The 26,768-nt window shown below is 37.6% G+C and overlaps 1 protein-coding gene and 1 pseudogene across 2 annotated transcripts in view; one reads left to right on the forward strand and one right to left on the reverse strand.

Annotated features, from left to right (window-relative positions):
• Positions 1-26,768, forward strand: part of GPATCH2 (G-patch domain containing 2) — a 177,641-nt gene that overhangs the window by 105,465 nt on the left and 45,408 nt on the right. For both annotated transcript variants that reach the window (XM_086693314.1, XM_086693315.1), the window contains exons 6-7: positions 2,699-2,766; positions 21,215-21,254. In XM_086693314.1, the coding sequence (XP_086549440.1) occupies positions 2,699-2,766; positions 21,215-21,254 (108 nt within the window). The remainder of the gene's footprint in view (positions 1-2,698; positions 2,767-21,214; positions 21,255-26,768) is intronic.
• Positions 9,459-15,942, reverse strand: LOC112864786 (high mobility group protein B1 pseudogene; annotated as a pseudogene).

Raw genomic sequence — 26,768 nt, forward strand, 5'->3', positions numbered from 1 at the left:
TAATAACTTCAGTAATAAACATAGTCAATGAGAAGAAATATACCTACCTTACTTAGGACTGTAGTCACTATTGATATAACAATATTTAAACGTGAATCTTAAGAATTCTGGACATAAAGTGTGATGTCTACGATTGTCATCAGTAGTTAGTACCCAATTACATATATATCTCCGGAGTCTTAACAGAGTCTTAACAATGTGGAAATACTGTTTCTCATGAAGAACAGAATACCTGCTCCCGCTCTAATCTTGTGGAATAAAATCTACTTTTCCTAACAGAAAAACTTTACTATGTGAATATTTTATTGATATCTAAGGAGATGTTTTTGCTTTTTTTTTTAATTTGTTATTTCTTTCTAAGACATTTCTGTAATAACTGGAAGCCATATTTTTTTGGAAAATAAAACAATGTAATTGCCATACTTGTTTAGTAGAAGCTATTACTTTGCTGTGATGTTTAAAACTGCTTCATTTATTTTTATGAAGATTCCTATCTAACCCTAAATTGTAGTTTTAGAAAGAATTTTGCAAGAATATTTCTTGATATTTTATAACATTGAAGTATCTACTAATAATCAATCATATTAAATACATGCTTCCAAATTTAAAATACACGGAAACTTTAGTAGAGCACTGTTTTCCACGGGGTGAATTCTGTATGAGGATCTTACTCTCAGATTTTCAAAATGGGTGTCTAGTCCCAAAGTCGCAAAGGTCTCCATAGTAAAGACATTTCACTCCTGACACAGACTAGTGATATTAACCCTGAGAAGATCATCATGTGTCGACCTCAGTGTTGTATAATTTCAATAAGAAAAAATTCTAAATTATGGCTGTTGTCATATCTTCCCAAGTAAAACAAAAATGGACTTGAAATAACAGGAAAGGGTATTCACCTCTTTTATTTTTTTAAAAAAGGACCATGTCCTATGTAAAGATGGAAAGTCACTTAAATATCTACATTTGGTACTGTAAACCTTTTGAGAGTTATTTGCAGCAATTGAATTGAGCTTATAGTTTATACATCTATGATTTCTGAGAAATACACAGTGTGATTATTTCTGACTAGATTGAAAGCTTACATTTGTATTGTGGGATAAATTAGTTACAAATTCGGTTTTATTGTATTCAGTTGCATTGTTTTCATCAGGCAATTTATCACATGGGGGTATGTGAAATTTCTTCATTTATTAAATTTCAGATTATGTATTTCAAGCCAGAGCAAGACTTAAACATTTTTCCATAAGTATAGCTTCAGGTAAACAAGCAATTTTAGCCCTGAAAATAGCTTCTGCTTCTGTCAACACGTTGTTTATTCTTTCTCTGAGATAAAAAGTTCAGTTTTCTGATATTTGTACCAAGATAAAGTCAGTAAACAAGATTAATATAGTGTGGAAAAGGTTGTCAGCAGCCCTGGCAAAGGAAATAAGTTGCCTGTACATAGAACATACTGTAAACTGAATAAAAGTGTCAGGTCCACCATGAGATAATGTGATCATGAACCTCTAACAAAGCATGACATAGGCACAGTCGGCTTTTCTCATAGCCACAGTGTAGAAAATGGATTACTGTATTCCTGGGATACCCACTGGAATAGCATGAAAACCTCATTTTGAGATGAATGCAGGATGTAGTCCTGGAGTTGAGCCACATGTTTACCTGTGGTGCCCAAACCATAGGGTTATTAATGTCATCATCTGTGCACATGTGCAGTATTTGCATTTCTTGGAATTTCAGAGGGTATGCTGGCATCCTCGTTACCCGAGTGAGAAAAGAACAAACACATGTTTGGAAATGTTAGGCTTTTTTCATAGGTGTTTTTCTGCCTCATCGTGCTTTCTTTGGTGGTATACTTTAAGTGACACGTTTATAATTATGCGGGTTTTTTTATTATTATGATGATAGAGCATAAGTTATGACCTTTCGTTGTAAGATATGCCTCGTTGATTGTGATTGTAGATTCATTCTTGCTTGCATGGCGCTGCTTGCGTTTGCCTTTGAAAACCCTCTATAAAATACAAGGTGTGAATTTTTTTAATGAGAGTAGCTTAGATTATGAAAATTTTTTTTGAAACTTTGACTATCAGACTTTTAATTTTGTTTAGAAATAAAGGAATAAAATGTTGTTCTTTTAGGTGAAATTATATTTTGTTCTGCGCAAATATGTAGATTATCCCTAACTTTATGGGAAAACTATGAAAAGGACTAGCGACTACTTCCTTGATTCAAGTTCTTGCATGCATTTAAATGTGTGCATTATATTTAGGAATTAACCACAAATCCGTTGGTTTTGGGTAATATCACTTGCTCGACACTAATTAAGCGAACCTCTTTTTTTGTGTGTATGATGAAATATATGCATAATTGAGCAGTATTTGGAAACAAGCGTCAGCGGTCTAGTTCTTAACATTTTTTTTTATTATAAAAGTACTTTTTAAATAGTCTTAATTCTAGTAGAAGAACTATACAGTAAACCAAAACAAGAGGCCCTTCTTACCCAGCATGAAATTACACTTTTGGCCCATGCAATGTGGTTTAGCTTTTGAGAATTAATATTTTATTCTCCATTTTAGAGTGGAAGTCCTCAAACGGAAACGTCCCTTTATTATTCATGGGATTTTTTTTTTCTTTTTTTTTTTTTTTTTTTTTTTTAAGAAACTCATCCGTGATTTATTTTTTGTTTCCACTCTCCTTTCAGGTGGGCACCCCGGGCCCTGTCAGTAACAAGAGAATGGTTCACTTTTCCCCAGATTCACATCACCATGAGTGAGTACGCACTGATTTGTATAATCTTGGGGTATTCTCCATCTTTCTTTTGGAAAACTGGTAGCTGTTGCTAGTAAAGGTGGTTTAATCTGCACTTCTTATACCACTGACATTGACAGTTGTGCAGGAACAATTTCAACCTGTGGCAGAAATGTAAATAAAGGTTTTTGAATACAATCATTCTTTTCCTTGCGACAGAATTTGAAATGCTAAGTTTTCATTACATTAAGTAGCATCAAGCTCTCCTCCTACCCTTCCTGTCTTCCTCCCTACTCTTTCCAAAGCACTAAAACACAAAGTGACTACTTAACTCATTACTTCTCTGCTTTCTGCTCCTGCCCAGCAAGAGACGTGAAGGAACCCGAACGTATTTTCATTTGGCAACAAAAGGGAGAGTCTCATTTACTAAGTAATTCCAAAAATTAAAAATTGAGCTTTAACGTTGGTAAATTATTGGGTGAATTTCTAGGTGCTAGTTCCGTTTCTAAGTACATCTTTATCAGAAGAGCTTCAATACATATATATTTTGGGTCAGTACCGTGTCTCCTGGGAAATTGGTTGAACTTGAAGAAAAAGGCCATAAGATATGGAAAGACATGGATTCATGATTGAATGGATTTTTTCTGGCAAGCAATCATATTAGGATGCATTAGATCCTAGATTTTAAATCCCTTCCTTAACCAATGTAAAACAAATTATTGTTCATCTATAGTTTATTTTATATAGATTATTAATACAAAATGTAATCTGTATGATATAAAATATTATTTATACAGATTATTATTTTCTGGAGTATTTATTTTATAGGTTACAATATCATAATCTTTCCTTTAAATAGTTTACTTCATTCATTTTTATTATCCTATAAGACCTTTTCTCTATTTATTTATATATATTAACTTTTTGTTCCGACATGAATCAAAACCACTAGCAAGTAGATATAGAGCCATCTTTAAACCAAAAATTGCATTTGTTAATGATTGTAAATGCTCTGAGGGCAGACAGATCTCTTTATCAATATTATAGTCCTGTGCTAACAGTGCCTAGTAGACAGAAAGTAGTAACTGAGTGAATGCAGATATGAAAGTGTGAATGTAAAATGGGGCAAATTGGATAATGTCAACTGAGTATTGCTTCTCCAGTTAGCAGGTATGACCTTCACTGTGTGCCCCTGACATCCATTCCACACGAATCTCCCCAGTGGTTCTTAATCAATTAAATAAGATTCTCTAGGAGTGGAATTCAGATGTCACTATTTTTAGAGTTTCCGAGGTTACCCAGTGTGCTTGATTACCATTCTGTCAACACTCAGGACTAACATGGAGTCATTTCACCACCTTGCACCCTCCATGCTACCAGTCCGGTCCAGTCTCTTCAGTATCTCATGCTGACTCCGTCTTTTCCACTTTCTGCTCTATTCTTTTAAATAAGCACTGCTATCTTTTATATTAGTACAGGATCCTAGTGAATCTTTCTGTCTCTGTGTTCTCACTCTTTGAGTACATACTGCTTACTTTTGCTAAAGTTCATTCTGATTCTTTTATTCCCCTACTTGTAAACCCCCAGTATTGCCTCTTGACAGTAGAAAAACCTCGTTAGCATATTATTTAAAGCTCTTCAGGATCTGACTCCAGTACCTTTCTGCCTGATCCATTATTTCTCCTTCTTAGATAATGGTCCAACTGTCTTCCCTGGTCTGCCTGTCTTCCCTAAATATGACCTCTGCATCACTGCCCTAGGATTTTTCTCTTGGATTCTCTCCTACCCGGATCTTTCAAAAATCCGATTTGTCTTTAATCAGTCTTGACTGGTTGAAAACCACCATTTTATCAGAACGTACTAGATACTAGTAACAGAATACAATACGAAACGAACAATAGCCTGAGCCGAAAGGTTTTATTTTGTTTCTCACATAAGAAGTCAGGAGGGAGGTGGCCCTAAGGCTTTTCATTGGCGTAAAATTACTATCACGGGCCAGACTGTTTCTGATTTTCAGTTTCGTCATCTGTTCCTAGAGCTCCTGTAACAAAGCACCACAAACTCGGTGGTTTAAACAACAGAAATGTGCTGTCTGGCAGTTCTGAAGGTTGGAAGTCCAAGGTCAGGTGTCAGCAGGGCTGGTTCCTTCTGAGGCTGGAGGGGGAAGCTGTTCCAGGCCTTTGTCCACACCTGTGGTTTCTGCCAGCCTCTGCTGCTCATTGGCTCCTACTGTGTCACGCTAATCTCTGCCTCCATCTTCCTAGGGCCTTTTCCATGTGTGTGTATCTGTCTCTGTGTCCACAGTTCTCCTATTTATAAGGACGCAGGGACAGAAATATGAGGACACTTTATAAGGTCAGAGTAGAACCTACCCTAGATGACCTCATTTGAACTTGGTTACCTCTGTCAAGATCTATCTCAAAAATAAGGTCGTATTCTGAGCTACTAGGGGTTAGGACTCCAGCATATCTTTCTGGGGGACCGATTCAACACATAATACGATCTTTACCTTTCTTTCTTATGCCCTCATGGTTATGGCCTCATGCCTATAACTTCACATGTCATGTCTGCTTTCAAGGCAAGAAGAAGAGGAAAGGACCAGTGCTAGGAGCTCTCCGCCAGAAGCAAAATTCCTTTCAAAACCACTAACCCACCTTTCCTTAGCTCTCATTGGCCAGAACTGGTTATTTGGTCACCCAGAGTTGCAAGGGAGTTTAGGGAACCAGTATCTGGCAAAGTTTTAGATCAGTCATGATTGATTACTTGGGTCTGGCACATAGTGCTCCTAACAGGACTTGCCATATGCAAATCATTGACTCCTCAACATGCACACACAACCCTTCTCTCCATACATACATGTGTTTGGAATACCTTCCTGTCTTTCCTGAAGGACCCCGCTTCAGAATCTCATCCACTTACTTCAGTTATCTCAAAATCTCCTCCAAGACCTCCGAGTGACATGGAGTTTTAATCAGACCTGGCTATGGCTCTTTGCAGTACAGTGACTCATAAATTTAAAGCACCCGTAGATACAATACAGAATTGTGGAGAAGGCGGGCTATTTCAGCAGAAGCTCCCATTCAGGAAGTGAGGCACTCAGCACTCAGCCTGCTAAAACCCATGTATCCACTGTGGCAGGCGATTCTCCTTTTTCTACTTTCTTGGAAGCCCTTGCTTATTATTTATACTCTAAGATCACGACTGACGTGTTCATTGCACCAGGAGCACTTCCAGACTAGTGCACGGTTCTAGCAGCCCATTGCTTGCTTGTTTTGTTTTTCCTTCCTCGGCTTAGTTGAGATATAATTGACAAATAAAATTGTAATATATTTATTTATTTAAATGTTTGTTTGTTTTTGAGAGACAGAGAGAGAGAGAGAGAGAGAGAGATTGAGAGAGCACAAGCACAGAAAGGGCAGAGAGAGAGGGAGACAGAGAATCTGAAGCAGGCTCCAGGCTCTGAGCTGTCAGCACAGAGCCCAACGTGGGCCTCAAACCCACGAACCTCGAGATCATGACCTGAGCTGAAGTCAGATGCTTAACCAACTGAGCCCCCAAACATCCCAAATTGTAATATACTTAAAATGTACTACATGATGATTTGATACACATATACATTGTAAAAGGATTCCCACCATTGAATTCACACATCCCTCACCTCACATATTTACCTTTTTTTTTTCTTTTTTTAGAAAACACTGAACGTGTTACTCTCTTAACAACTCTCAAGCATATAATTCAGTATTGTCAATTACAGTTGCCATACTATACATTAGATCCTCAGATCTTACTCATTTTATAACTGAAATTTTGTGCCCTTTTATTCACCTCCCCCTCGAACCTCCACGCCCAGCCCCACAATACCACTATTCTACTCTGTTTCTATGATACCATGCAGTGCATATCTTTGGCTTATTTCACTTAGCATGATGCCCTCCTTAGCATGGAGGTCCGTCCATGTTGTTGCAACTGGCAGGATTCTCTTCTTTTTAAGGCTAAATAATATTCCAGTGTGTGTGTGTGTGTGTGTGTGTGTGTGTGTGTGTGTGCGTATCACAACTTCTTTATCCATTCATTCATTGAGGGACACTTAGGTTGTTTCCATATCTTTCCCACTGTGAATAAAGACACAATGAATGTGAAGTACAGATATCTCTTCAAGATAGTGATTTTGTTTCCTTTGGATATATATCCAGAAGCAGAATTACTGGATAACATATGGCTGTTCGACTTCAATTTTTGAAGAAGCTCCATACTGTTTTCCATGGTGGCTGCACCAGTTTACATTCCCATCAGCAGTTTTTCTTTCTTGTCTTTTTGATAATAATCATTCTAAAAAGTATGAATTGATAATCTTATTGTGATTTTTATTTGCCTTTCCTTTATGATGAATTATGTTGTGCACCATTTTATGTACCTGTTGGCTCTTGGTTTGCCTTTTTTGGGAAAGTATCTATCCGGGTTCTTTGCCCATTTTCTAATTGGACTATTGGATTTTTGCTATTGAGTTGTACGTGTACCCTGTATATTTTGGCTGTTAACGCCTTATCAGATATGTGGTTTGCAAATATTTTCTTCCATTCCATATGTTGCTTTTTTATCTTGTTAATGGTTTCCTTTGCTATGCAGAAACTTTTCAGTTAGATGTAGTACCGCTTGTTTATTTTTGCTTTGTTACCTTTGCTTTGGTGTCAATCCAAAAACTCATTGTGAGGATCAGTGTCAAGGAGCTTGTTACTTCCTATGTTTTCTTCTAGGAGTCTTAAGATTTCAGATCTTGTGTGCAAGTCCTTAACCCATTTTAAATTGATACTTGTGTATAGTATACTATAGAGCTCCGGTTTCATTCTTTTGGAAGTGGCTGTTCAATTTTCCCAAGACCATTTATTGAACAGATGATCCTTCCCCAGTGTATATTCTTGACTCTTTTGTCAAAATTAATTGCTCATAAATGCATGGGTTTATTTCTGGGCTATTTTGTGCCACTGATTTTTGTGTCTGTTTTTAGCCAGTTACATACTGTGTCGATGACTATGGCTTTGTAATATAGCTCGAAATTAGGAAGTGTGATGTCTCTAGCTTTATGCCTTATCAAAACTGCTTCGGTTATTTGGGGTGTTTTGTGGCTCCATACAAATTTTAGGATTTTCCCCCCTATTTATGTGAAAACGGCCATTGCAATTTTTATAATGATTGCGTTGAACCTGTGGATTGATTTGGATAGTATGGACATTTTAACAATATTGATTTTTCCAGTCTATGAACATAAAATATCTCTCCATTTATTCGTGTCTTCTTCCATTTCCTTCACTAATATCTTATACTTTTCAGCGTACAGGTGTTTTACCTCCTTCATTAAATTTATTTCTAAGTATTTTATTCTTTTTGATGCTATTATATATGGCATTGTTTTCATAATCCCTCTTTCTAATAGTTTGTTTTAGAAACAACTGATTGATGTCTCTTGATTTTGTATCCTGCAACTTTGCTGATTTTCTTTATTCTAACAGATTTTTGGTAGAGTCTTTAGGTTTTCTGTTTATAATATCAAGTTATTTGCAAGCAAATATAATTTTACCTTTTCCTTTCAGATTTGGATGCCTTTTTTCCCCAGGCCTAACTGGTCAGGATAGAATTTCCAAGACTAAGTTGCGAAATACTAATACTAATACTAATACTTAGTAACTGAAGTAGCGAGAATGGGCATCCTTGTCTTGTTCCTGATCTTAGAGGAAAAGCTTTCAGTTTTTCACCATTTAGGATGGTGCTAGTTGTAGGCCTTTGCTATGCTGAGGTACATTCCTTTTATGCCCAGTTTGTTGAGAGTTTTTATCATGAAAGGATGTTGAATTTTGTCAGATTCTTTTTCAGCAGCCATTAAGATGATCACATGATTTTTGTCCTTCATTTTGTTAATGTGGTATGTCACATTTATTGATTTGCAGATGTTAAACCATCCTTGCATCCCTGGAATAAACTCCACTTGGTCATTATTTGTGATCCTTTTAATGTAATGTTGAATTTGGTTTGCTAATATTTTGTTGAAAAATTTTGCATCTATATTCATTGGCCTATATTGGCCTATAATCTTCTTATAGTGGCCTTATCTGGCTTTGATATAGAATATAATGCTGGTCTCACAGTGCTATAGTATGGGAGTGATCCCTCCACTTTTATTTTTTGGAAGAGCTTGAGAAGGATTCATGCTCTTTCTTATTTATTTTCAACATAAAAATTGTATTTGCTTGGAAGCATTAGAATGTCAACAGAACAGCTGCAGGGTTTTTTTTGTTTGTTTGTTTTTTGTGTTTTGTGGTTTTTGTTGTTGCAGTTACAGAGTGGTATTTAGTTAACAGAACAATTATCTTGTATTAGTTGCCTCAGAGACAAGGGAAGATGAGTACAGTACAGTGCCCATTTGTAACTAATTTGTGGTGTGCACCAGTAAGAACCTGCTGTAAATTTCCATGCCTGTCTACAACCCTCTTACTGTACCAGGCAAAGTTAGTGGCTACTAAAAATACTGCCAGGACAAGGCTATCTAAAGACACATTTGGTAGTATGTTAACTATACAAAAAAAGACACTACACTTTGCAACCATAACTTGCACCCCATTACAGTTCAATATTTTTTCTTTAAAAGGAAAGGAGTTGTGTATAGGGGAGTTCAGCGTTTTACAGACCAGAAAAAACAAACTTGGGCTATAACCAACCTATTCATCATCTTCTTCTTCTTCATCCTCTTCCTCTTCCTCATCTTCTTCCTCTTTTGCCTTTTTTTTTTCTTTTTTTCACCCTTGATGACTCCTTTTTTTGCCTCATCAGGCTCTCCTGTAGCCCACTATGCAGCAACCTCCTTTTTGTATTTTTCTTCAGCTCAGTAGCCTTTCTTCATAAAGCTGCTTGTCATCTGCAGCAGAATTATAATATTTCTCTCCCCGTTTCTTTGCAACATCACCAGTGGATAGGCTGGGATGCTTTCCTTTGATTTGGGGACGATACTCAGAACAAAATAAGAAAAAGGTCAAGAGAGTACTCTTGGGTGCATTGACTGGGATCCTTGAACTTCTTTTTGGTTTTCCCTGTAGGAGGGATAGAGGTTGTCATTTTTCTTTCTTAATGACCCTTGTCCCCCTTTGCCATGTCTTCAAAAACTTTTCTTTTCTTTTAAATAGACATGGTCTTCCACCTCTCTGAATGCTTCTTAGAAAACTCTGAGAAGTTGGGGCACCTGGGTGGCTCAGTTGGTTGAGCGTCTGACTTCGGCTCAGGTCGTGATCTCACAGTTCATGAGTTCAAGCCCTGCACTGGGCTCACTGCTGTCAGTGCGGAATTCACTGGTGAATTCATATGGCCCTAGACTTTTCTTTGTTGGGGGTTTTTTGATTACTGCTTCAATCACCTTACTAGTATGTGATCTGTTCAGATTTTCTAATTATTATTTGAAATTGGTAGACTGTATATTTCTAGGAATTTATCCATGTCTATAGTCTCTAAGATGTTGGCGTATAATTGTTTATAGTAGTTTCTCAGGATTCTTAATATTTCTGTGTTATCAGTTGTAATGTCTCCTCTTCATTTCATATTTTATTTATTTGGGTCTTTTCTCTTTTTTTCTTAGTCTAGATAAAACTTTGTCAGTTTTATCTTTACAAAATCTAGCTTTTAGTGTCATACATCTTTTCTATTGTCTTTTCTATTTGATTTATTTCCATTCTAACCTTTGGTATTTTCCTCTTTCTGCTAGCTTTCAGCTTTGTTTCTTCTTCTATTTATAGTTCCTTGAGGTGTAAAGTTAAGGGTGTTTATCTGAGGTTTTTTCCCCCTAATATAGGCATGTGTCACTATAAACTTCCCTCTTAGAACTGCTTTTGCTGTGGTAAGTGCTCACGTGCCCATTAAGAACTGCTTCTTTGTTTACTATAGTCCTGTAAGTGTCATGAACACAAGCCCCATTGGCTTTCAGAGCAAGGTGTTTTGGGGCCCCATCCAAGGGTAGGAGTCTTCAAAGTTGGGACACTAGATGTGTCTTCCAAAACCTTTGCTCCTCAGGGAGAAGTGGGGAGTTGGAGGGTCCCTCCTGAGTGTATGGTTTAGTGCCAGTGTGGGATTTATGGTGAGAGTGTGTTCAGCCTTTCCTACCCACTTTGACATGGGTGTTTTCTCATCTTCCCGATGTACAGGAGTCACTCAACTAGTTTCTGGATTTCTCACAAGGAAATTATTCCATGTATAGCTAGAAAATGGTGTGTTCATAGAAGAAAGGAGTTCAGCAGCCTCCTCTGTCACCATCTTAGTTCCTAGCAGCCCCTTTCTGGTTAGTGGACATCAGCAGGAATTTAAAGTCACAGACTAAAGTCAAAGGTGGCCAAGTTGTTTGTTTAGGCATTAGGGTTCCTTCAAAAATGGAGTAGGTTCTCTTGTGTTTGTGGTTGCAATTCCTTGCCTGGAAATGCTACTGGCCTTGATGTTCTTCCTATATCCTTACTTAGCTTTTAGCTTAAAGACTTCTGCCCCGACGCCATGTGAAACAGTGACCTCCAGAGGATAGGTACCAGTCTTTAAGAAACCTCTAGTCAGCGTGCTCACCCTCTTTGTCAGAGAGGCACTCTGAGGAAGATCTAGACCAGAGCCCTTGTCATGGTAGTCAAGGCCCCGTGAAGTCTAACCTCCATGCCACTGCCTGCTTCCACATAGGAATTCCAAACCAGATCTTCCCACCTGCAGCTCCCTAATTATGAGTCTCTCATTAAAATTCAATTGTAATCTATACGCTGAAAGTACCTCTTTCAACAAATCTATATTTTCATCCGTTTCTTCAGGCCTGCCCCTTACTATGTAGGGCAAATGAACAAGGTGCCTTGTAGGCTTTGTTCTACAAGTTTCGTTTTGGGTGACACCATAGAATACAGCATTGTGAGTATTTTATTTTACACAAATAAGTAAGTACACAGGCACACTTTGTACTACACATAGATACACACAGCCCCAGTTGAATTACCTATTAGTACCCTTCTGGGGACTAGTTTCTTTCTCTGGTCAGTTTCAAAACCGACCACACTTTGCTTCGCTTCAGTTTGTCTGCTTCATTGTCCTGGGAAGGAAATGCAACAGGTGAAATTTTCTACCATTTCCTTTAACAAGAGAACGTATATGGTCAGTGTTCAAAGTTGGCCAGATGTAGTTTTAGATATATGCTTCTCCAACTTTCTTGCCCAGATAATTAAGTCCATACTTTTATTCAACCTACTCCCTATGATAAAATCAAATACATAAAACTGACTCAGTCTCATAGTAGAAAAAACAAGGTATTTATACCCTCAAGATATGCAAATAATTTCCTAGGGAATCCTGGTCAAGAATTTTAAGGGAGTCAATGTCCGGATTCCTTTGCATGTATACACACACACACACCTTCTTTTCTGAAATCATTAGCCCCTGCAATTTTGCTGATTCCTATTTTTCACAACTGCCTTTCTGCAACTTTGGAAGAAAAAGACACCCCTCACCCCCAAGTCCTACCCTTTGGCACCTTGCTTCACAGCATAAAATCCTTTTGGGTTTCAAACAGAGGGACATTCCAAATACTGTGCTGATATTGATGTGGACAGATTGAATCTAATGACCAAATTACAAAGCCTTTTGCAAATTAGGTAGATTGTTTCTAATTCTTTGTTTTCAGCAGCTGGTAGATTGTTAAAAATACGCCTTTATCTAAAAATCATTGTGTGATTTTTGGTATAAATCTCTAAAGGAGTTCAGTAATCAGATAACTGCTCTAACCAGATTCTTTTTATTTCCATTTAGCAAGTTATGTGAACAAGGTTTCTGAGCACTCAAATTGATAAAAATAAAAAATATGAATAGAATTGATGCTAAAGGTAATATTCATCAATGACTACACGAATTAGTTTGGGGAAAAGTTTATTATGCTATTCCTAATAAAATTGTATTCATTTATGTTTGGAACTATCAAAATACACTTATGTTAATTTCATTAATTAAATACCAGTGACAACTTTTTCAGATCTTAAATAACTGTTATCAACTAACCTTAATCTGTATTGCTGATCACTTCATCAAAATAATTTTAAAACTCTAGTTTTATAGTCACAGAAATTTAAGAAAATTAGATAGATAGATAGATAGATAGATAGATAGATAGATAGATAGACAGATAGATAGATGATAGATAGACAGATAAGACACAGATCATTGTTGCAGAGGAATATGGCAGGGTTACTAATATATGGCTTTCAAACATAAAAATATATAACATTAGGATAAACTTCTGTGCAACAGTGATATTGGAAATCCAAGGAGTTCAAGGAGAAAAATAAGCCATGTAAAATTTTCAACTTTTAAAGAAGTGATTTTCATGGTGTTTTGTTTTGTTTTGTTTTTAAATGCATTGAAGGTGGATATCAAACCACAGTGATATTTGGACTCCAATGGGTATATTTAAGAATGGCATGATGGTTTTATTTTAAAATGTTAACATATGTAATTTATAGAAACTAATATTTGCAAATATTTAACTTTTATGGTGAAAAATTTTAGATATCTACTGAAAATATGTGAGGATATTTTCATAACTGCATCAGACAACATGTACTGAGAAATGGTTGAAGACCAGTGTGTATAGACTTTCAGAAAAAAGTAATGGAATGTTCTACAAATAATGGTTTAAACAAATCGCAGTTTAATTTACCGACATTACCAGAAGTCTGGAGAAGTAGGCAGTCCCAGGGCTATTGAGGAGGCAACATCAGCCACAATGTCCTCTAAGGAATCCCTGGAATTTTCCACAAAATTCCCACCAGCAATTCTCTATACCTTCTATATTCTCCCTTTAGTTTTTTATCTCTACTTGGTTATAGTATTTATCACATTATTCTCTAGAACAGAGCTGCTATACACATGTTTCATTCACCTTAGTGGACCATGAGTTAGAGACTTCATCTCGTTCTTCTTTAAGATTCTTATAGTACACAGCAGAATGCCTTACACATCAAAGCATAGGCTCTGGGGTCAAGTTTACCCAGTTCCACTACTGGCTAGTGATGGGAAGACTCACCCCTTCCTGCCACTGGCACAAAAGTATAGGGAAAGCACAGATTAACCGTGGTTTTGTGTGATCCCTTCTACAGTTTACCTCCAAGCTGTAATAACTGACCTGGACGAATGGCTAGAAATGGTCATTAAATTACTAAATATTCAGGAACTCTTAATTGGAAGTAAACTACTTTCATTCAGGTAACTGTGATTCGTCTAAGTCAATATTTGTTTTGCTTTAGAAGATCACCGTCTAAACAGTCTGAAATAGGAGTACTTAAAATAATTTTACTTCATAGAATTTCAGACTTAAAAACAGATTCTAATGAGTAAAGGAAAAACTATTTTACAGGCTCTAACATAATAATGTTTAGGAACTTCAGTTTTGAAACTATGTGGTTATAGGCTCGCATGATCAACAAAGGGTAGCGGAGAGCAGCCTAGAAATGACCATTCAAAAGAAAAAGGGCTGCTGAGCTGGGAAGTGAAAAAGGATGTTTTTTCCTTAATAGAAGGAATGCCCAGCGTGGTGCTCAATATGCAAGAGCGCACCTCACTCAAAGTTTTTTCAGCTCAGTTTATGAGAGTAGTGGAGGTTGGCCAATAAAAGTTTGGGTAGTTTCTATAAAAATTATATTTGGCAATAATTTCAATTGTAAAAAAGAATTACTTATAGAAATTTGGTGAACAGCCAACTTTGCTGCACCCCTCAGAATGTGGAAATCTCAGTCTTAAAGGTAAACTGACACAGGTATCTGTGTGGTTTTTGAGAAGCCTTGCAGAATTATGAAAGTCTGATTGTTTTAATAAAGTAGTACTTAACATTGTACTAGTCACATATCTATATTTTGCATAACTCTTTATAATTGTGTATGCATTGTGTATTTATAGTCCAGTTGTTAATATACTTTAGGTCTCTTTTAATAGAAAATATTTAGCCCAGATAAATGAAACAGCCATTAAAATAACCATAGAAAGGTACACAAAAAGCAACAAGAATCTGAATCCAGGAACGCCTGGGTGGCTCAGTCAGTTAAGCTTCTGACTTTGGCACAGGTCATGATCTCAGTGTTCATGAATTTGAGCCCCACATCAGGCTCTGTACTGACAGCTCGGAGCCTGGAACCTGCTTTGGATTCTGTGTCTCTCTCTGTCTCTGCCCCTCCCCTGCTCACACTGTGCCTCTCTCTGTCTCTCAAAAAGTAAATAAACACTAAAAAAGAAAAATTTTTTTTTTTTAAAAAAGAACCTGAATCCAGCTAAAGCAGAGAAATCTGTATCTAGGTTCTAAGAAAAAATAACATGTTAAGTTTTGAAATTCACATTTAATTATTCTGTTGACTTTCTGAAAATACAAATATTAATATGCAGAAAAAATATATGACTACATATTCTTTAAAATATTTAAGGCTTCTTGTGGGGTTACTTTTTATTCACTCTACCTTCCTTTCTGGACTAACCCTAAATGGTTCCAGAATTTTTTCCTTTTTTCCATTCACTTATGAGATACCTGTTTTTAAGTTGAGTAAATATGAAGGGGTGCCTGGGTGACTCAGTAAGTTAAGCATCCAACTTCAGTTCAGGTCATGATCTCACAGTTTTGAGTTCAAGCCCTGCATCAGGCTCTGTGCTGACAGCTCAGAGCCTGGAGCCTGCTTCGGATTTTGTGTGTCCCTCTCTCTCTGCTCCTCCCCTGCTAGCTCTCTGTCTCTGTCTCTCTCTCTCAAAAATAAATAAACATTAAAAAAATTAATAAATAGAGTAAATATGAAATATTAGTTGGCTGTTAAATGATATCCATATTTGCTTTTATTTTATTTTAAAGTATAGGACATTTACCTGAGGCATTATATGTAAATCAAAACTTACTTTAAATGCAAGTGGGTAACTACCTATAATCCTATGATGAATTCCTTCATAAAGCAAATATTTACACTTTATCTTATCTTTTGTATAAATATCAAGTTTGCTTGAAGCAAGATTTGCCTGGATTAAAGGTTAGTTCATTGGGAATACTTTTATACTTTGAAATTTAGCATCTATTGCTTTATAGTAAAAATGGCTTTAACTTCAGATTGAGATAAATAAAATATACCCGATCAATTCCTCCTCTGATTTACTGTGTTTCCCTTGGAAAGTCATTTTAGCTTTCATGTGTCATGATTTTTAGTTATGGAATAAGGATAAGAACAGTCCTTCTTATATAAGGTATTATTCAAGCTACTTATGTAAACTACAGACAAATTATTAAACCGGGTATAAAACATTTAGGATGATGATGATGATGATGATGATGATGATGATGATGATGATAATGCTTTATCTGGATAGTGTATTTTATTTTTCCAAGTATTTTCACATGCATCAGTCTCTCCAGTGTTTTTAGTGCCTCTCTGAAGCAGTGATGACACCCCCATTTCATAGATAATTTGACTTTGGAAAGTCACACACTATATTCTGCTCAACCAAAAGTCAATTAAAAAAACCAATGTGTTCAGCATCTATTATGTATTTGATAACATGCTAAACCTGTTGGGGGAACCTGTAAATATTATGTATGAACATTGTTGTCTCTATTGACATTTAGGAATAAATAGGTAGTTCTCACAAAAATTCAGAGAATAAAAGTTCACATATTACTCTATTCCACTGTGTACTACAGGAGAAGAAAATTAATATTTGTTTTAAACACCTACTCTATGCCAGGTTCTTAGCCTTGTTTAAGCTTCCCAATACTGTAAAGAGAGGTGGGCTTCATTTTATTGCATAGATGAGGAAGACAAATGTAATGGAAAAACTCAGATTTTTCCTTCCTACCTTTTCTTCTCTTACGTCTTCTTTGACACTCATACAGAACACTTCATCTCTGACACTTCTGGTCACCAAATGTTGGGAGGCTTTTCCTCACAACAACAAGCAAGTCTCCAGGAAATCAGCTGGCTGTCCTGCTTCAACTCAGTTTTGACACTAGGTACTTGGAGATAGCATCAGATTCCACAAGTTAAGGGTCCAGTCCTGCGAGGCTGCCTTGCCCCCTAACCTCCCACATCTCCAGATTCCACTCACAAACCTAGGCTGTTACCTATGCTTCTGACCTACCAGATGCAAATTGGAGGTTCCAACAACCGCCTCCAACTGAGGACACCAATTTCAAGTCCAGGTGGTTACCTGTGCTTCCGACTGGCTGTAAATCAGAGGTCCCCACAGCACCCTCCTTGGGTTTATTTAATTTGCTCACAGAATTCAGAGAAATGTTTTACTTACTAGGTTACCAGTTTATTATAAAAGAACATAACTCAGGAACAGCCAGATGGAAGAGATACATAGGGCAAAGTACGGAGTAGGGGTGTGGAGCTCCCATGCCCTCTCCAGGAATGCCATTCTCCCCACATCTTCACCTGCTCCCCTATCTGGAAGCTCTCCAAACCTTGCCTTTTGGGATTTTTATGGAGGCTTTATTACATAGGCGTGATTGATTGAATCATTGGCCTTGGGGAAGGATTCAACCTCCAGCCTTCTCCCTGTCCCAGAGGTCAGGAATTGGGACTGAAAGATCCAACTTCTTGGATTGGAAAGATCCAATCCAAGGTTGGTTCCCTTGACAATTAGCTCCCATCCTTAGGTAGGGTCCAAAAGCCACCTCATTAATATAACAATTTTTCACTCTCAATGCTTTGGAAATTCCAAGGGTTTGGGGAGCTGTGAGCCAGGAATCATGGAAGAAGACCAAATATATATGAGAAATACATTTAGATCACCTGAATAACCAAATGCATAGTTTTCTTATAAATCATTTATTGCTCCAAGACTCAAAAAATAAAAGTAATTTGTCAGAGTTCACCCAGCTAGTAAGTGCCAGAGTATTCAAACTTTGATCTTTCTGATTCTAAAACCCATGATTTAGCAACCACACCAGGCTGGATTTACATTTGTAGTTTAATAAAAGAGATGAAGTTCTAGAAGGCTCTCTTGGGCATTGTTTTACAATTGACGTTTAGTTCCAGAGAAAAATATATGAATGAGGGATATTTTTACTTCCTGGTCATCTGGTCCACAAAACATGAGAACCCAAAAGAATCCTAAAGACCATTTAGGCCAGTGCTGTTATTCTTCTCGTTTCATAGAGTGACATGGTACCTCCAGTTGTTAAAACTCTGCCCTGCATCTCAAGTGATTCATTTACTTATTCATTCAGAAAATATCTGTGAGGGCCTACTATGTGCTCATCACTGTTCTCCTGGCACAGCCTAATAGAGGTAATAGACATTAATCAGGAAGCACACGCATAAATGTGTATCTAGACACTAACACACAAACACATTGTTAGTGAGCTAAGTACTCTAAAAGATAACTTTTTAAAAAATAATTTTAGAGGCACCTGTCAGTGCCTCAGTCAGTTAAACATCTGACTCAGCTCAGTCCGTTAAACATCCGACTCAGCTCAGGTCATGATCTTGCAGTTCATGAGTTTGAGCCCCACATCGGGCTCTGTGCTGACAGCTCAGAGCCTGGAGTCTGCTTGAGATTCTGTGTCTCCCTCTCTTTTTTCCCCTCCCCTGCTCACGCTCTGTGTCTCTCTCTCTCTCAAAAATAAATAAACATTAAAACTTTTTATTAAATAAATAAAAACAAATTGCAACTAGACATCTAGCTAGGGAAGGCTTCCTTACATACCACAAGCTTCAGATGGGACCTCGAAGATCCAAGTGAATGGGGATGAGAAGAGCATTTCAAGCAGAGAGAATTACTGTCTGTTCAGGCAGTGCAAGGGAAGGCTAGCGAGTGAGCACAATGTGAGAGAAGGAGGGATTACTGAGTGAAACGTTGGGCAAAGACATGATGCTAAGCGTCGGGGGCCATTTAGGGATTCTTTCTCCTAGGAGCAGTGCAAAGCCACTTCAGACTTTGGTTCACTTGTGTTTATTTATTTGTTTGCTTGAGGTAAGGGTGTGAATAACTAAATATTCAAGAATTAGCTCCAGCATCACTCTAGCTGTGCAGTATGATAAATGGATTAGTTAGTAGGTACAAGAAAACTTGCAACTTGCTGCAAGGTTTGAATATGAAAGAGAAAGGTATCCAAGCTGAATTGAGTTGTCCACTGGAAGGATGGGACTGCTGTTCACTGAGCTAGTGAACTAGCTAGATGAAGACTTGCTTTGTAACAAAAGGAATATTTGAGGTATTTACGTATTTACTAAAAGGGGCGCCTGGGTGGCTCAAGCGGATAAGCGTCTGACTTTGGCTCAGGTCATGATCTCGCGGTCGTGAGTTTGAGTCGCCCATAGGGCTCGCTGCTGTCAGCTCAGAGCCCGCTTTGGATCCTCTGTCCCCCTCTGTCTCTCCCCGTCTCCTGCTGACATTCTCTTTCACAAAAATGAATGAACACTTAAAAATATATACAGGAAGCCCATTACATGTTAATACAAATAGTATATTTTTATGAAAATTAACGATCTCCCCCCCCCCAAAAAAAAATTAGTGAGAACATGCCATTTTTTGCACAAATCACTTTAATGTCTGGCTTCATAGATGGCAGTTTAGATTCATTGCTGCTTCCACTTTCAGCTTGTGGTAATCTGTTGTTGTGGTGGAAGCACATGAAGCAAATCCAGCCTCACGGATAATAACTAGTTGGAAAAGGAAGGAGTATTTTATTTAAAAATTTTTTTTTTCAACGCTTATTTATTTTTGGGACAGAGAGAGACAGAGCATGAACGGGCGAGGGGCAGAGAGAGAGGGAGACACAGAATCGGAAACAGGCTCCAGGCTCTGAGCCATCAGCCCAGAGCCCGACGCGGGGCTCGAACTCACGGACCGCGAGATTGTGACCTGGCTGAAGTCGGACGCTTAACCAACTGCGCCACCCAGGCGCCCCAGGAAGGAGTATTTTAATAGCCTTTTCATTTCAGATCATTGTGGATATTCTCTGATACTATATTAAAACATAAACAGTGGTTGTTTCTCAAAAGTTAATTATAGTGTGTAATCTAAAAACATATCAATGGATAGTTTTGCTCTGTTATGCTAAATCTGTTGGTCTGTCTTGAACTCTGAATGGATTCACTTACACATCATGATTTAGTAAATCATACATTGGCCATGTAAAGGCACAGTCCATAACAGAGGGGAAATGCATTAGTCAAGTTGTCCAGATAACTGCAATAAATAATTTGCTTCTAGTTGGTAATTAATCCAGATGTCATTTACAGATACCAATGAGCGTCCATTTCCACATCAAAGTAGAATGACCTGCCAAAGAGCATCACTGTCTTTGAGCTCAAGAAATGTTCCAGGAAGAGCATAGACAACTCCTACGAATGTAGAGGCTGTTTATTCCCAGGTGTTAGTACCACAGAGGCTAGAGATTACATAGAAGTCTAAGGAAATGTGCCCTTTGTAATAGAAGTGTCTTGTCCTCTGAACGCACACTGTGGGCAAATAGCCTAATGTCTCATTTCTGCATCTGGAACATGAGAATGACCTTGTAAGGTTTTGACGAGGGTAAGAAATAATACATGTCATGTTTCTAAAGAGTACTTGGTACATAAAAATACCCAATATTATTGTTCTCGAAAAAAACAAATAGCATTAATATTGGTGTCGTTCCCTGTGGGCTTTTAGTGGCTTATTTGCCACTAAAATTTCTCTCGATTTCCTGTTCCTTGGTGTTGACAAGTAGTTTTGATGCTGAATACTGCCAAAGGACTGGGCACATAGCTAATAACCACTCCCATTGAAAAGGTGGGTCAAGTATTAAGGATCCAAGGAGCAGCCGAAACAATATAGGTGGACCATGCAGGGCAAGGACAGTGGGAGAAGGGGAGGCTCAACTGTGCAGGGACTCCTATGTTTTGAATGTTGTCATTGACAACAGCCAGAGCCCAAGTTGTTATCACAATGGAAGGAATAGGTTCAAGGTACCTTCAGCTGATGCTCCAGAATTCACATGATTCAAGGGCTTTGCGTGATTGTTCCTGGGGGCATAGCCAGAGGATATAATATTCTTGTATTTTTAATGTTTTTTAAAACTCCAGCAATCCAGAAGTCATAATTTGTTGTAACGATGCTATAATTAAGTTGTGGTAAATGATAGCATTTGAAGATTTTATAACCAGAATTGATTCATAAAATGGATACAGTCCCAGCAGTTTATGTTAACATAATTAAATGGAAATGTAATTCTAACTGAGTTTGCTTATTAAATTGAAAATTACTGGGTTATGAGCACTCTTACAATTCTGTCAAAATTGGTGTAAGTCTAGAATTACATGAAATATCCATTAAAATAAAGCATATTTAAGGCTCCGTTGTTGGTGGTGAATACGTTTCTTAAAGAGCATGCAGATTGATCATGTGAGAGCATGCGCTTGTAGTTAGGTTCATGCTAACTCCTTTTCTCTTTCCTCTACAGCCATTGGTTTAGCCCTGGCACTAAGACAGAGCATGGCCAGGTAAGGAGCATTGTAATCCAAAGAGAAGTTACTTAGTCTCTTTCAAATATTTATAGCTCTCCCTTCAAGGTCGTGGATCAGCTCTATAATAAAAGATAGAAATCCCAGCTTATTTAAAAAGGAGTTAATTGTGCCAGTGCTTAAGACACTGACCAAATGAATGATGCTCTGTAAAAATCAGAGTGCTTACCACCACGTTCCTCAGTCACATATGTCCCCCCCATGGAAAGGCTCTGGGGTTCACTTGTTTATAGAGTTTATAGGACTCTACCATTTATATTTGTTTTTCACGAAGTTAAGCTTAAAAAGTTGATTTGCAGCCGACATAAGATCAGCAAACGAGAATATTTTTACTTTTGAAGTTCAGAAGGTCGTGATAGTTTCTTACAAGTTTATGTTATATTTTTAAGTGAGATTTCTTTTTTTATTGCTTAATAAAACATGGCAGCACAGCGATTGGTCACCGTAACAAAAAACTTGGCATTCATTTCAGTTAACTTTACATATAAAATAAGTACTTAACTTTCTTTTTCCCTTGAATGTATTCATCTTCTCTCTGCAGTGTGCTAAGGCAATTTAGGGCTTAAGGCTTTGATGAGTTTTAAAGCTTATGCATTTTAGACTTTGCATCCTTGTTGAGTTTTTTTTTTTTCATTCTGAATTATAAAAGTGGTTTTTAAGTGGGTCAAAAACATGATATGTAAAAAATACCTTTAAATACATGAGAATGAAAAACCTCACATCCACAGGGATCATTTTCTGTGACAGGTGGTAGGTAGACAAAGAGGGGGTTGTAGTTGGTAATGATAATTGACAACATTAATATATTTGTGATATTTTATTTCTTAAGCTGGGCAGTAGGTCCACAATTGGTTGTATATACACAACTTTTGCTCATAAAAGGAGGGTGATAAGGGCACCTGGGTGGTTCAGTCAGTTATGCGTCTGACTTCAGCTCAGGTCATGATCTCGTGGTTTGTGAGTTCAAGCCCTACATATTAGGCTCTGTGCTGTCAGTGCGGAGCCTGCTTGGGATTCTCTCTCTCTTCCTCTCTCCCTTTGCCCCTCCCCCACTGTCTCTTTAAAAATAAATAAACTCAAAAAAGAATTTTTTAAGCACCTTTAAAAAAATTTTTAGGGGCGCCTGGGTGGCTCAGTGGGTTAAGCGTCCAACTTCGGCTCAGGTCATGATCTCACAGTTCGTGAGTTCGAGCCCCGCATCAGGCTCTGTGCTGACAGCTCAGAGCCTGGAGCCTGCTTCACATTCTGTGTCTCCCTCTCTCTCTGCCCCTTCCCTGCTCGTGCTCTGTCTCTCTCTGTCTCAAAAATAAATAAATATAAAAAAAATTTTTTTTTAAAGGGGGTTGCTAAATACTTCATTATAAACTATACTTATTTCCTAATACACAGAAACCTAATTAAAGAAAAATATCATGTGAATTCAGTTTTAAAGGTAGCTTGTAAACTTGCTCTTTTCCATGAGAGCAATTATCCCCTTTAAAAGATATTTCTCACATCAATAGTATAGTAAGGACCAGTATTTCTAAAGATTTGGAAATTAACCAAACTAAGTTATATCTTTGACGTTTTCATCTTATTATTCATAATGTAAAAATTAGACTTCCTGCTTTCCTGCATGGTTCATGCCCCTCTGTGTACAAAGCTTACAAGAAGATTCTGCTTCTGGTAGTAAGTCGCATCAGGATATAGATTATCTCCAAATACAATTTTTAAAGCTTCTTTTCTACCCTTTAGAAATACTAAAGTGATGTTATAAAGTTGTATTTTATTTCACAGTATAACTGGTTGTTTCCAGTCAAGCTTTTTTTTCCTGCAGTTAAAGAATCAACTAATAGCTAATAGAGAAGAAACTTGCCTTCTCTATAGAGAAGAAAGTTGCCTGATGTTTTTTGTTTTTGGGTTTATTTTTTTTTTTTTTTACCAATTTTTGCATCAGCCTTTTGCTTAAACTTTGATACATCATTTCACATTTTGATGTAGGTTGTTAATTAATGTAGGTTATTAATTTCAGGTTATTAATTATTGAATGTAGGTTATTAATTAATGAACACAGTAGATTCTTATTACCTGCAGTAGCTATGTTCTATAAAGTCGATGTGAACACGAAAGTAGCAAATATCGAAACACTGCTCTGGAGGGAAAATACAAGGTTGGGTTCATGAGAGGCCAGGACATTTTCAGTTACTGATCAAGACCTTTTCTTGTTTCATGTGTGTTCTGTGTTTAACAATAGCTGATTTAATATGTATCATTGATTCTTAATACCTGATGAAAGCTTCTTTAATGCCCGTGTTTCCTCTGTAAGGTCCCTCGCAGCCTTGCACTTGGGAGCACTTGACTACACTTCCGTACTATACCTGAGGACCATTTTTTTATTTATTATTTTTTTTAATGTTTATTTATTATTGAGAGACAGAGTGTGAGTGGGTGAGGGGCAGAGGGAGAGGGAGACACAGAATCTGAAGCAGGCTCTAGGCTCTGAGCTGTCGGCCCAGAGCCCGATCCAGGACATGAACTCACCAACTGTGAGATCATGACCTGAGCGAAGTTGGATACTTAACCAACTGAGCCACCCAGGTGCCCCCTGCCTGAGGACCATTTTAAACGATAAAATCAAAAACCAGAGCAGAAAAATGCAAAAAAACGTGGCACTAAATAGACTGCAACAAAGACACTCGTTTACACTCTGAAAGCTGAAACAAGAAGACAGTGCATCAGCTTGTCAGACCTCGGTGGAGAACATATGACAGGGGACCCAAATTTTTACCACCGTGCACATGTTTGTGAAGGACTGCAAAAGTGCCGGAAGTATCGATCTTAGCATTACACATAAATTTTAGCCAATAGGCAAATTCAGAAATATGGAATCCATGAATAATGAGGAATGGCTGTACCTGTGTGTACGTATACAAATATACATACAGACCACTTACATTTTGAGGGTAAGAATTTCTTAATTCAACTCAAATCTAACTCTAGCGCAGGAAACTTTGCTAACCCTAGATGCGAGCGATGAAATGCAACACCGTAAAGAGGGTAAAATCCTTCACCCTGTTGAATGAATTACTGTTAGCAGGCATGATCACCTTTTATTTTTCCCACACCAACTTCTCAACCTACAGAAATGATAACATTAACCCCGCTTCTTTTTTTTTTTTTTTTTTTTTTTTTTTTTAAATCCCACTCCTTTCTACTTCCCCTGTTTTAGGATTCTTCTTTCTGTTCTTTAGGGCTAAATCCCATAATCATTAACACCTTGCGTACTTCTCACTCTTTTATTACACATTCACTAAATGACTATTACCTGTCGACCATTATCAGTCAGGTACTCTCTCTCCTTACAAAAGAAGGTGTTCAGAAAAACAACATAGCTTTTCCCTTGTGGTGGTTCTAATCTGGGGCAGGAAAGCAATAATGGCAGGATGTTGTGAAATATTTGAGAAAACCACAGAGAGGGCAGTTATAAAGGGCTCAAGAGAAGTATGAAAGTCGGTTCAGAAATGGAAGGAAAGAGAGAGCGACAGCTATATGAAGCATCATTTTTTTGTTTGTTTGTTTTGCTTCATCTGACTTAATCCTGATTTTTCCTCTTTGAACATAATGATTTGACATTTTGACTGAATTTACAAGTATCTTCAGGAATCACAGATCACAGTTTGGGTGCTAGTTCTCCTTTTAAGGTGAGGACACTGAGAGCCCACGTGTGACGAGACTTGAAGTTCTGTAGACATTTGAGAAATTACTGAGAAGTGGCTGCTAACAAGGAACACACATGCTCTTGAGCGCCTCTGAATACCAGGTGGTAAAGAGAGGATTGCTGTGGAAGAAGACTTCTCTTGGCTTCTTCTCTTGTGCTAGAGATTTGAAATTTGTAGTGAAGCCCGTAAAAATATCATGAATAGCCACGGCAGTTCCCAGCTCCCTTTCTCACAGTAAGAACCATCAGCCACGAGGAACACTTCCCTTCCTGGTTTAGTTCAGCAGTTTTAAAAATTGTGCACCTTTCGGAAACCTCACGTTGTACTAGGTTTTGTGTTAATGAATTTTAACATAATTCTTATGCGAGTCATTCTTTAATATACATCTGCAGGTCACTAATCAGGGAATTGTGTCTCCGTCTGGCCTAAGTCCAGCAATCTGAAAGTTGGAAGGTAAGAAGCACTTCGCACCATATTCAGAAGTTCTGTTATTAATCAGAGTTGACGTTGTCGAGTCAGAATCCTGAAAATTGACCTCACTTGTGACACTGATAGTAGTCCAAGGAAACAGAAGAATTATCAGTAAGGAGAGGGAGGAATTTCTCAAAAAACCCTGAGGATCTACTCTTACTTATTAGAGCTCAAGGACCCTGTGTCTTTTATCTTGAATTCATGACCTGATTCCGCCCCCTAGCCCACCCCACTCTTCCATCCTTTCTCTTGTTCTTTGGGGCATAGCAGAAATGTGCTGAGAAGCTCTCAAATACAAATATATACTTTCTATTCTAATAACATTCTGGATTTTTTCATCTTTGCCCCTTAAAAGATCTAGACTCCCATATTCACTTATGAGATTCATGACCCATAGATCTGAGTTTATATTTTTTTATCTGAGTTTGATTTAAAAATGTTTTTAATGTTTATTTTTGAGAGAGAAGAGAGACAGAGCACAAGCAGGGGAGGGGCAGAGAGAGAGGGAGACACAGAATCCAAAACAGGCTCCAGGCTCCAAGCTGTCAGCACAGAGCCCAATGCGGCGCTCAAACCCACAAACCACGAGATCGTGGCCTGAGCCAAAGCTTAACCCCACTGAGCCACCCAGGCACCCCTATCTGAGGTTGCAAAAGATATACCCAGAATTAGAGTTGTGCTGATACAGTGAGAAAATTTGTGATGGCTTTTTAACATAGGAGTATTGTATTAAATAATTCCAGTGTGTGTCTCTTTTTATACACAAAGCCCATCAAAACTATACATTTGAGGAAGAAAAGAAATTCTCATATAAGTCTCATAGAAAGAGCTCTAACATCAGAGTTCACAGAAGGTGCTAGCTTGTTTAAGCTGATCCAGAACTGAGATCTGAGAACTATCCAGACCTACTAGGGACAGTCTAATATTTACTTGGGCCATTACTGTTGCATTTTCAAAACTGAACTGTAGCATTCTTTTCTTATTCCAGACTGTTGTGTTGGGGATTTTGAGTTCTTTGTTTTCACTGCTTTCACACAAACTTCAGGAAGAGTGTGCACATATCTGTCTTTTATCTTAAAATTAGAAAAGTTAGTTAACTACTATTCATTTCAGGTGGAGGTAGAGATTTTATCATCTCACCTCTAGCTATCTGTGTCACAAATGTTGGTTTGTATATATATATTTTTAAAGGCACTAGACTTAGAAATGCCAAAGTAATTAATTATTTTTTTTTCAGAAACAATTTAGTTTTCATGGTACGAAGTGTTTCTAAATTGAAACACTTTCAGATTAATGGACTTAAGATAAATGGTTGTTGCCATTT

The sequence above is a fragment of the Puma concolor genome, chromosome E4, assembly GCF_028749965.1.
Source record: "Puma concolor isolate L17-30 chromosome E4, mPumCon1.1.hap2, whole genome shotgun sequence".
NCBI classification, from domain to species: Eukaryota; Metazoa; Chordata; class Mammalia; order Carnivora; family Felidae; genus Puma; species Puma concolor.